We start from the raw sequence: 13072 nt of genomic DNA on the forward strand, positions 1-13072 counted from the left end.
CTGTAAGGTCTGGATTAATTTTTTTGCATGTGGATGTCCAGTTTGAACATCTGTTGAAAAGGCTATCCTTTCTTCATTGAATGGCCTTTGCTCTTTTGCCAAAGATCAATTGGCTGTATTTGTGTGGTTCTATCTCTGGGCTCTTTATTCTGTTCCATTGATCTGTTAGTCTGTACTTTTGGCAATACCACACTGTCTTGATTACTGTACTTTATAGTAAGACTTGAAGTCAGGTAATGTAAGCCTGCTGATGGTGCTTTTCTCGTTTTGTATTATGTTGGCCATTCTGGGTCTTTTGCCTTTCCATATAAACTTTAGAATCAGTTTGTCTATATCCAAAAATAACTTCCTGGGATTTTGACTGAGATTGCATTGAAATCTATGGATCAATGCATATTGTGCCATCCTGACAATATTGAGTCTTCCTATTCATGAACATGGATTATGTCTCCATTCATTTAGGTCATCTTTGATTTGTTTAATCAGTTTTGTAGTTTTTCTCAGATCCTGTACATATTTTGTGACATACCTAATTATTTTATTTTTGGGCTACTAGTGTAAATGTCATTATATTTTAAATTTCACAGTCCAATTGTTTATTGCTGGTATATAGCAAAGGAATTGATTTTTTAAAATTTATTTATTTTATTTTTGGCTGCGTTGGGTATTCGTTGCTGCACGCGGGCTTTCTCTAATTGCAGTGAGCAGGGGCTACTCTTCGTTGCAGTGCACGGGCTTCTAGGCATACGGGCTTTAGTAGTTGTGGCACACAGGCTCAGTAGTTGTGGCTCTTGGGCTCTAGAGCACAGGCTCAGTAGTTGTGGCGCAAGGGCTTAGTTGCTCCATGGCATGTGGGATCTTCCCAGACCAGGTCTTGAACCCATGTCCCCTGCACTGGCAGGCGGATTCTTAACCACTGCACCACCAGGGAAGTCCCAAAGCAATTGATTTTTGTGTATTAACCTTGTATCCTGAAACTTTAATACAGTGGCTTATTAGTTCAGGAGTTTTTTGTTCATCTTTGGGATTTTCTACAACAATAATCATGTAACTGGGAACAAAATCAGTTTTATTTCTTCCTTCCCAACCTACCTGTATACCTTTTACTGTTATATTGCATTAGCTAGAACTTCCAGTATGATGTGGGATAGACGTAGTGAGAGATCCTTGCCTTGTTCCTGATCTTAGGAAGAAATCATCTAGTTTCTAAACATTGAGCACAGTGTTAACTGTAGACTTTTATAGATTTTGTGTGTGTATGTCATGTTGAGGAAGTTCCCCTGTATTCTAGTTTGCTGAATGTTTATCATGAATATGTCTTGGATTTTGTCAAATGCCTTTTCTGCATCTTTTGATATCATATGACTTCCTTAGCCTATTGCTATGATTACATTAATTGAACCAGCTTTGCATACCTGGGATAAATCCCACTTGGTCATGGTGTATAATTTTTTACTATATTGCTGAATTCTATTTGCTAACACTTCGTTAAGAATTTTTCTGTCTCTAATCATGAGAGATATTGGTCTGCAGTTCTGTTTGTGTTTTTACTGTCTTTGGCTTTGGTATCAAGGTAATAAAACAAATTGGGAAGTTTTCCCTCCTCTCTCCTATTTCAGGAAGAGTTTTTATAGTCATGTTAATTCTTCCTTAAACAGCTGGTAGAATTCTCCAATAAAACCATGTAGGTGTGAAGATTGCTTTGTGAGAGTTACAAAATTACAAACTCAATTTCCATAATAGTTATATGGTTATTCAAATTATACATTTTATATTTGATGAGTTGTAGTAGTTTGTACTTTTTGAGGAATTGCTGCATATAATCAAAGTTGTCAGATATATGTGTAGAGTTGTTTGTGGTATTCCATTATTATATTTTTAATGTCTGCAGGGTCTATAGTAATATCGCTTATTTTATTTTTGATGTTAGTAACTTGAGTCTTCTCTATTTTTCCCTTTCAGTCTTGTGAGAGGTTTGTCAATTTGATTGAACATTTCAAAGTTTTTTGTTTCATTTGTGTTTCTCAATTAACTTTTTTCTGTCCCATTCATTTCAGCTCTTTATTTTTGCATTCTGCTTGAGTTTATTTCGCTTTTTTCCCCCTAGTTTCTTGAGGTAGTAGCCTTGATTTGCGATCTTTCCTCTTTTTAATTGAAATATAGTTGGTTTCAGGTGTACAGCAGTGGTTCATATATATATATATATATATATATATTTTAGATTATTTTCCCTTATTGGTTATTACAAAATATTCAGTATAGTTCCCTGTGCTATACAGTAGGTCCTTGTTGGTTATCTGTTTTATATACAGTAGTGTGTATATATTTTCACTTTCATTCTGTTAAACATATATCTTAAAATTTCCCTTGAGACTTATGAATTATTTAGAAGTGTGTTGTTTAGTTTCTAAGTGTTTGGAAATTTTCCTTTTAGCTTTCTGTTATTGATTTCTAATTGATTCCATTGTGGCCAGAGGACACATTTTATATTATTTCAATTCTTTTCAATTTGTTGCGGTTTGTTTTATAGCTTAGGAATGGTCTATCTTGACATATATTCCCCAGGTACTTGAAAAGATTGTGCATTCTGTCATTGTTGAGTGGAGTGTTTTTTAAGTGTTTAGATCACATTGATTGATTGATGGGATGATGTTGAGTTCTATATCCTTGTTTCTTTGTGTTTTTTGGCCGCACCACATGGCTGTGGGATCTTAGTTCACTGACCAGGGATTGAACCCGTGGCCTCAGCATGAAAGTGCAGAGTCCTAACAATTGGACCACTAGGGAATTCCCTTTGCTGATTTTCTATCAAATTGTTCTATCAATTGTTGAGAGAGGGATGTTGAAGTCATTAACTATAATTTTATATTTGTCTGTTTCCATTCATTTCTGTCAGTTTTTGCTTCACATATTTTGCATCCTTATTACTTTGTACATAAAAATTTAAGATTGCTGTCTTCTTAGTGGATTGACCCTTTTATCACTATGAAACATCCCTCCCTATCCCTAAATTTCTTGCTCTAAAGTCTACATTATTTGATACCAATATAGCCACTCCTGCTTTTGATTAATGTTTCAAAGTATATCTTTTATTCCATCCTTTCACTTTCAACCTCCCTTTATCATTATATTTGAAGTGAGTTTCTTACAGATACCATATAGTTCATATAATTGGGTCATATTTTTAATGCACTGCCAATCTCTGTCTTTAATATTTAGTGTCTTGTTATTTAATGTAATTATGATGTATGCATATTTAAGTCTGCCATTATTTTTTATTTTCTGGTTCTCTATGTTTAACATTTTTCTGTTTTCCTGCCTATCTGTGGGTTAATTGAACATTTTTTTAAAATTCCATTTTGATGTATCTATCGCATTTTTGAGTGTACCTCTTTCTATAGCTTTCAGAGTGGTTGCTCTAGGTATTACCTTATAAGTACATAACTTGTCACTGTCTACTGGCATCAATATTTTACGTTTGAGTGAAGTATAAAAAACTTACCTCTCTTTATGCCCTTGACCCTCCCATTTATAATTGTCTTATTTCCTGTATATACATTGAAAACCACAATAGACAGCTATAATTTTTGCTTCAACAAACGTAATTTAGAAAACTCAAGAAAAATACAGTGTACTGTATTTATCCATATTTTTACTCTTTCTGTTCTTCCTGATGTTTCAAGATTCCTTCTTTTATCATTTCCTTTCTGTTTCAAGAACTTCCTTTAGTCATTCTTTTAGGGCAGGTATGCTGGAAACAAGTTCTCTTAGTTTTCCTTCATCTGAGAATGCCTTGATTTTCCCCCTTCATCCCTGAAGCATATTTTTACTAGATATAGAATTCTGCATTGGCAGTTCTTTTCTTTCAGAATTTGAAAAGTGTTGTGCCACTTCCTTCTGGCCTTCATTGTTCCTGATGAGAAACCAGTTGTAATTTTCTTTTACACACATAAAATGAGACATTTATTATGCCAAAGAATGGGCTTTATTTTTCATTTTCCCAAAACACTAAAATAGCACACGGCATAGTAATTTAGCACACAATATAAACTAATATATGCAGTCAGACAATTCTGAAATTGGTTAAGTCTTACTTTGGGACTCCTTAAAAACTTACACTCTTAAGTGCCTTTTATCAAAGTTATTAACACACAACAAAAGGAGTTAACCCAGAAAAATCTAAGTGTAAGAGATACCTTGACTCCTATAAACTGGAAACCTTCTATAAGGGAAATACTTGATTTGCCTCTCTATAACTGAGCAACGACAGATAGCCTCAAGCTCCTTTTTATTTCCAATAACACTGCTAGGGTTCCTAATTAGAGAAAGGTTTATCTAAAGGTAAGGTTAATGTTGCAACTTTCACTGTAGGGCCTCCATTTATTGCATTTGAAGTGGAAGGAAAGGCATGTGAGAAGAGAAATCAAATTTTGTTGACCAAAATTATTCTACAAAATGTAGAAATGGGGCTTCCCTGGTGGCGCAGTGGTTGAGAGTCCACCTGCTGATGCAGGGGACACGGGTTCGTGCCCCGGTCCGGGAAGATCCCACATGCCGCGGAGCGGCTGGGCCCGTGAGCCATGGCCGCTGAGCCTGCGCATCCGGAGCCTGTGCTCTGCAATGGGAGAGGCCACAACAGTGAGAGGCCCACGTACTGCAAAAAAAAAAAAAAAAAAAAAAAAATGCAGAAATGGTAACAGCTTACCATCAACTCAGCCTGGCTCAGAGCAAGTACAGAGGGGTTGATTTTACAAATATCTACTTCCATTAGATGGTCAGAGACAGTCTGGAGAGACAGTATCTGGGACCGTAGCCCTTTAGAATGGGTGTTGAAGGCATATTAAATGCTTCATGTTAAATCTTTAGGGTCTAATCTGATATTTATGTAGGATATATCAATATTCTCCTTGAAATGGTTTCCCAATCCTGAATGTCTTTCAAGCACAATTAAAAAGTCAAAAATTTCCTTCCATATCAACCAGCTTTCCATGAATTTGAATTCCACTTACTTTAAGTCTATCTGGTCATACAAACCAAAGCAGGAGCTTCATGGCTGCATGGTTTGCATCCAGACTTAATGCAAAAGAAATCATTTAGGACTTTTAAAATTAATCTATTTTTATTGTTCTGCTTGTACCTTAATTATGACATAACAGATTTGCAAATTCAAAAGCTTGTAGAGCCAGTAATGCCAGTGTTATCTGCAGATCATTTGAGGTACTTTTTTCACATGAAAGCATTTTCTTGTATTCTACTGTTTGCTCTGAAAACATGAGCTTTGAATGGCCAGGGAAAACACATTTTGTCTCATCATTCAAGAATATTTGGGGATGTGCTGCAGCAGTGTAGACAGGATGGAATGCAGGCAAGACAGTTCCAACTCAGAGTCTAGCCTCTCCAGAAAAGCACTTGGTGGTTCAGCCTCACAAATCCCCATTTCTGACCATTTTTGAGAGGATGGTAGTCCTGACTCCCCAGGCTCTCCTTTGTGGCTCTGTCCTCTGTGGCTTTCAGTGGCAGTGGGCCCTCCTCCCAGCCAGTGCCTCACCTGAGCTTCTCCAGTGCCACAGGACACCCCAGCAAAACACTCTTTTGCAGGAGCAAAGAACAGATCCAGTCTTCCTCTGAACAGCTGCTGAAGCTGAATTTCTTCTTATTGATTCTTGCAAACATGGAAGTGCTTTGTTGCCATCGTGAAGCAAGAAGCTGACCTCACTCAGATCATTTTCATTTCCAGTGTTAACTCCTCATTTTGTGAATTACCATTTACATCAACTGCAAGCTTATTCGTCCTGGAAGTTATATCTGATGGGCAAGGGCTCTCCTTCTGTGTTCTGTTAAGTCTATACAGTATTTTGTCTGAGTCATCACCTGCTCCCTTCTCTTCTGCGAGGCAGATGCTGAGTCCCTGACTCTCTGATGTCAGGTGTTCTCTGATGCCCCGAGCCTAAGGACACGTCTGTCAGTCCGAGGAAGGCCTTCGACGGATCTCAATATGAACCTGCATGTGGACTTTGAGCATCATGGAAGCTATGATGAAGACGTAGGGGAAGTTGATGCGCAGCCACCAGGCCAGGTCTAAGACAAGCAGTATTTGGGTCAGCCCCTTGCAGAAGACCCTGTAGGAGCCAGTGGTGGCCGAGTGTAAGAGCCAGACAGCCCCACAGAGCTGCTGCCATATAGACCCACCACCGTGATGTCTCCTGGCCTCTGCCCTGGCAGGTAAGATGTCATTTCTGACTGCTTTCAATAATTTTTCTTTTTTGGTTCCAGAAGTTTGAGTATGATGTGCTTTTGGTGTGGAATTTTTTTAGTTTATCCTGTTTGGAGTTCATTCAGCTTTTTGAATCTATAGGTTTTTATGTCTTTTGATAAATTTGGGAAATATTTTTAGAAACTATTTCTTTGAACACTTCTTCATCCCACACCATCTTTCTCCTCTCTTCTGGAATTCCAATGATATGAATGTTATATGTTACAGTCTCAGATTTTCCTGAGGCCCTATTTTTTATTATTTTTCAGTCTATTTTTATCATTGTTCAAATTGGCTAATTTCTATGGTTCCATTTTCAAGTTCACTGATTCTTTCCTCTATCCTCTTTATTCTGTTGTTGAGCTCATTCTTGGAGGGTTTTTTAAAAATTTGTTATTGTATTTTTTTAGTTTTAAAATTTTAAATTGGTTTTTCTTATATATCCTACCTCTTGGTTGAGACTTTCTACTTTCTTGCTGAGACTTTTTCATTTATTTCAAGTGTTCATAATTGTTTGTTGAAGCATTTTTATGATGGCTGCTTTAAAATCCTCGTCAGGTAATTCTAACATTTGTGTCATCACCGTATTGCTGTTTGTTGGTTGCCTTTTGTCACTCAAGTTGAGATCTTCCTGGTTCTTGGTATGATAAGTGACTTTTCATTCAAAGTGATTTTTCATTGAACATTTTGGATATTATGAGAATCTGGGATCTCATTAAATCTTGTGTTTTAGCAGGCCTCCTCTGATACCTGTTTTTTTTGTTTTGTTTTGTTTTTTCTTTTTGTGGTACGCGGGCCTCACCGCTGTGGCCTCTCCTGTTGCAGAGCACAGGCTCCGGACGCGCAGGCTCAGCGGCCATGGCTCATGGGCCCAGCCGCTCCGCGGCATGTGGGATCTTCCCGGACGGGGCACGAACCTGCGTCCCCTGCATTGGCAGGCAGACTCCCAACCACTGCGCCACCAGGAAAGCCCTGATACCTGTTTTAGCTGGCCTCAGGTACTGTTCCAGCTGGGGAACAAGACACTGCCTCGTTACAGCCAGATGGAGACGGATGTTCAGGTTCTCCTCTCTGCCTCAGTTGACACATAGAGGGGAGGGCTCCTTGTCACTGCTTGGTAGAAATTGGAGTTCAGGCTCCACTGTAGGCTGTGCTGACATAATTCTGGCTAGGAAGGGGAGCACCCTGATGCTCTTCATGTATTCTCCATTGACAATGCAGAATGGTAGATGGAAGTGCATGAATGGCCTCAGTTCTGCTGAGAAGTGGGAAAAAGTTCTGTCAGTTAGGCTTCCTCTGACACTTCCTAGTGGAAGGGGCAGGGCACCTAACAGGAAACGGGAGAGGAGCCATGTTAGCCCAGGTGGAGATAGAAGTCCAGTGTTCGCATGTGTTCTCCACTCACACTGCGTTGGGAGAGACCCCCTTTACCACCTGACCTACTGGAGCATTTTGTTGTAACCTGGAAAGGGTGAAAGTCTAGGCTCTATACATTATCTTTGCTGGTAGGGTCTTAGTTTTGTTGTTGTTTTTGTGTGTTTGGCTTGAATAGAGGGTTTATTACGTAAAAGTTTCTGTCTTGTAGGCTGCCCCTTTCCTGGTCCATTGGCTAAAGGGAGTAGGCTTTTCTTGGGCCTTTCTTTATCTGCACTCAGAATTTCCAGGTGGCTGCCTTTTCCAGTAATCACTATAGAATATAAGACCAATAACAAAATCCATGGAACTTACCACTGTATTGTTCCTTGGTTCCCAGGATTCCCCTAGCCAGTCTGCCTTCTCTCTTCCCCCTTTCAGAATTTTATATTTGTTTTATATATCATGTTCATGGTTTTTAGCTGTACTTAGCAGGAAGAATAGGGAAATGTTTGTGTACTCCATGTTTTGGAATAAGAAGTCCTTTCTATTTTAGTGTGATGGTATTGTGGTACAGTCTTTAAAGACATATATTACGTCTGGGGTGAACTTCAAAAAACTGGGGTGGGTAATAGGTAGGAATATGGAGCAAACGAGATTAGCTATGAATTAGTAATTGTTGAAGATGGGTGATGTATGTAGGTTTATTACCCTACTTTATTTTTGTATATGTCTGAAATTCCCCTTAAAAAGAAAACCATTTCCTGACTACCCAGTCTAAGTCATGTTACAAGCTCTTGTCTGTGTTCTCCACTACAGTGTAAACTTGATAACAAGGACCCAGTCTATCTTGGTCACAATTACAGCTCCAAAGCTTAAAACTGACTGGTATATGGCTGGCATTCTAATTACTATGTTTCCTCAAATATAAGATTCCATAGATTATAAAATACATTTATTTTATTACCATTAAAAAATACTGCAAATTAAATTATGATATACCACCAAGTTTTAGAAGTATTTGGATTCCAGATGCTACAATGTGAAAAAAAATATTTTAGAATTAATGAAATATGATATCTGTGGAATAAATGAATACTCTAAAATACTGCAAGGTCAAGATTCTGATGACGATGCTTCATACATGTTCAAGAGCAGATCAGGGTATATTTTTGAGAGTATTATCAATTCTACAGTGAGTATATTTCTTCCAAAATATTGAAATTTTTTATGCCCAACTTTATAGGTTCTTGTTACAAATCTTAATAGAAAATGCAACACTCTGCCATGGTCTCCCATCTTTTCACCACCAAGGACCCTTTTATTATTTTATCCCCAAGGTTCCCATATTTTGAAATATTTTGATGCCAAGTAAAATTTATTTTTTCCTTGATATCAAGTAAAAGCTAATTTTCATTTTTCATCTATTAAATGTATAGTATTCAAACTGAGGCAATATAATTCCAGCTAAAATAAACATGACCTTCTACCTACCCTGTGTGGACTCACCATAGGGAAAAGTAACATTTCTATTAGGAAATCTACTTTTTAGCGTCCAGTGCCACTTTCTCAGAATCCAAGAACCAAAGATGGCAGGCACTTGAGATGATAGGAATCAAGATGGCAAGAAGCCACATGCCAGCTCCTATATTAAGTCAAGAAAGGGCATTTAGGTAGCCCATCTAAACGTTATAAGTTAGGCCATTTGTTTATACAAGTCTCCAACAGAGAAAGTTGTGTAAGGGCATTAAACACTCTGGTGAACTGACATTGTCCAGGGGCCTATTCGAATTTCTAAAATTGTTAGCATAAAAATTCAATTCGTTTTTCTAGGTTGAATTGCAACACAGTAGTGAAAAGAAAATGATATTTGTGGGGTTTTTTGCATCACCCTCTCTCTGTGCCTCAGTTTAGATCTGAGTGCAGAGGACAAGTCATTCATCTTTGCATCCCTGAGCAGACAGTTCAATGGTTGCCCAGAGAAGGCACTTGTGTTTGTGAATATGTGAATGAATGGAAGGACGGTGGTCCTCAGAACCTTCAAGACATCTTCTTATTTGAGCTCTCTTGAGGGAAGATGGAAACTAGGAAGAGGAAATGAACAGGAAACATGACCTCAGGAACCTGGCAAGGAAGAAAAACTAAGGCATCCTGAATTCTCTTTACCTTTGGAAAGTTCCTTATGCCTGTGACCATTTCTACATGCCTAACACCTAATGTGGAATAACAAATCTATATGCAAAAACTTTAACCAAATACCTAAGACACACATTTTTAAAATGAGAGCATGGGGCTTCCCTGGTGGTGCAGTGGTTGGGAATCTGCCTGCCAATGCAGGGGACACAGGTTCCAGCCCTGGTCCAGGAAGATCCCACATGCCACGGAGCAACTAGGCCTGTGCACCAAAACTACTGAGCCTGTGCTCTAGAGCCCATGAGCCACAACTACTGAGCCCGCATGCCACAACTACTGAAGCCCATGCACCTAGAGCCTGTGCTCTGCAACAAGAGAAACCACTGCAGTGAGAAGCCCGCACACTGCAACGAAGAGTAGCCCCCGCTCTCTGCAACTAGAGAAAGCCCGTCTGGAGCAATGAAGATCCAACGGAGCCAAAAATAAATAAATGAAATAAATTAAAAAATAAATAAAATGAGAGTATGTATATTAGGTGGTACCAAGGGGATCAAAATTTCTTTATTCTCTTCCTAGAAAAATCATGTAAACATTAGCACAGATCTCTCCTTATCCCCCAGGTTCAAAATCATCATGACCTGTTAGCCCTACATTTAAAATAAACAGTCAGGAAAAATAAAACCAGTTATCAGATGAACAGTTTTGGTTGTCTTCTTTGGGAAACCTTGCACTTTAAAGGCTCAGTAGGTCTGTGTGAATCTGGTGAGGAGGGACTAAGGGGACTCCAGTGGGCACGGAGCACAGCAGTGGGTCAGTGGATTCCGGCAGTTTGTTCTAATAAGTATCACATTAGGACCCACTTCCAGCCCCCAAAGGACAGGATTAAATATTCTGAGCTCACGTTCCAGGAATGGCTGGTCTTTCCCTTCCCTCCAGAAAAAGGACTGGGGCAGATCCACAGGGTTGAGAGGAGGAAGGACACACCTTCTTAACCTTTGTTTGTCTTTAAAGCAGACTTCCTAGGATGCACTTCTTCCTTACATCAGAAAAAAGCCATGAATATGCAGCCACATGGATTGGAGAAGACAGAAGAAAACAGGTGAGAATCTATGCAATTGCTTCTCTTCCTGTTGAAGTGTTAAAGAATATAATCCAGTGACTTTTTTGTTCCGTCATATTCTTGGAGTGGGGCAACTTAATGCTTGGTTTCCAAAGCAATATATTATTGGCTAAGTACCTGACATAGCAATCCTGGAGCTTGGTTAGATCTTCTTTTCAATCTCGCTTTCAAATACCTATCTTCTTGCCTTTAGTGTCACTTCAACCAGGAAGAAAAGAGGTAAGTCTCAGAGACCATTTAATATACCCCACTGATAACTAGTTATTTATGATGAAGAATAAGCTGTACTACGAACTTGGTAGAGAACAAGAGTGTCAGAACCTTTCCTCTATCAGATTACAAAGTAAGTCTCCTTTCATAATGAACTCCTGGAAGTTGAGATGGTACTCCCTAACGTCTGGGCATCTGTTAGCCCATGGGTAAAATGGGCTAAAATATATAAAGCAATGAGCACAGTCCCTAGTGTACAGTAGGTGCCCCATACATGTTTCTGGTCAACTAAAATAGTTGGCATTTATTAAGGACCAACTGAGTGCCAGACCCTATGCTCGTTGCTTTATATACAGTATTTCTTGGTAGGTGCTAATAACCCATTTTCTAAATGAGTTAAGTAAGGCTCAGCAATTCAGTTTATCCAAAGAAGGTTAAAATGTTAGCTGGGGATACAGTTAGCAATTGAACCCAGCTGGCCTGATTTTAAATCTCACGCCCTTTCCATTAGTCCACATTGTTTCCTTAAACTGTTATTGTACTTTTGAGTGAGCTAGATAGAAAGTGAAAAGCAAGTGAGTTATATTAAAAACCTAAGAATTCTAAACTGAAAATATCCTTTCATGCCTCAGTAGATTAAAGAAGGGAAGGGTAAACAACATGTAATAAAAGAAACCCTAAATGAAAGAGAACAAAAAGGTGCTGTTAAATGTCTTAAAATAGATACAAATGTTAGTTCAGTGTCTGATTTTGTCCCTCTTTTTACAGAGGGCCTTTAGGAACAAAGTAATCATGTTCTCTCCACCACCCTCCCCACCACAAAAAATGGACATTATTTCTCTCTATACATTCCTCATGATTAAACCGTCCCAATTCAAGACTGTACTGGGACAAAGAAGTAGGCAGGCTTTTATTCTTGAAAACCCCTCAATAGCAGAAAGGCAGTCAGGAAGATGGCCTGGTCACCAACCTGTTCAGTACTAAGAGCTGAGTCTTAGTACCTGTATTCTGTAATATTAGGCTGGGGGGACTTCTTACCTGGACTCAATGATTTCTCTACCACATGAACCTCCTAAACTGTTCATGCAACATTTTAAAGAACTGTTTACTTAGTCTTGGGGCTAGGTAAGAGGGAAAGAATATAGAGATAGATAAAAAGAAATGAAATATACCATGAATGCTTAACCAAAGCATGGAATGGGTTGGGAAGGAAAGAAAAGACTTTAGTACCAGTAGAAATAAAGCCAGACACCTTGGACTCAGAGATGATGAAAAATCTTAAAAAACTTCATCAGTGACAAGTGGCTGCCTTCAGGTGCCAAATTCCACTAACCTCTCAATCTCTATATAAACAAAAAGAGTTGCAGATGCTGGCCAAGGCCCCATTTTTTCCCTGCCAATATTGATACCAGGTGTTTGGACCATCTACTTAAAACTCCTTATTAATAGGATTTGACCACCAATAGCTTTCCCTGACAGTTGACTATAAACTAGAACTTCAACAGTATGGTTTAGAATTACTTTAGAAATATAAATAAGTGCTTCTGTGCTTAAACTCTACTCTCAGTTAACACAGAATTGACATTGGCTTTAACTTCTGAGAGACATTATTATTTATGTTTGTTGCCCATTTTAAATGGACACAATTGTAAATAAAGAATTTTAAACAGAGCCCCTAATAAAGCCTAAACCTAATCATTTCCACAATTCCAGTTTTATTTAGATTTTATGTGCTTGCATGTAGACACACTTAAAGAACATATATTTTTTATATATATGAAATATAGATGATATGGGAGTTTGACAAATGATTTGTTAATGAAAATTTATTAACTATATAACCTTTGAGTACTAGGGAAACTACACTATGTACAGATCACCATGAAGTTCCCAGTTTCTAAACTCTGGTTATATGAATATGCCTCAAGCACCAAGGAACAAACAATAATCCTAATTCAAAAAGAAAGAAAAAAAAAACCCCAAGAAACAAAAGATCCTTCAAG

At 38.4% G+C, this 13072-nt stretch overlaps 1 protein-coding gene across 1 annotated transcript; it reads right to left on the reverse strand.

The window, feature by feature from the left end:
• Window positions 1-5138: 5138 nt before the first annotated feature.
• LOC309834279 (protein FAM220A-like) lies at window positions 5139-9802 on the reverse strand (the record flags this gene model as incomplete). The annotated part of the gene is given in 5 exon segments (XM_082672949.1): window positions 5139-5341; window positions 5344-5615; window positions 5617-5728; window positions 5731-5947; window positions 9773-9802. Coding segments are annotated over 5 exon segments (834 nt in total).
• Between the last annotated feature and the right edge of the window lie 3270 nt (window positions 9803-13072).

The sequence above is a fragment of the Grampus griseus genome, assembly GCF_964374135.1.
Source record: "Grampus griseus genome assembly, chromosome: 16".
Taxonomy (NCBI): domain Eukaryota; kingdom Metazoa; phylum Chordata; class Mammalia; order Artiodactyla; family Delphinidae; genus Grampus; species Grampus griseus.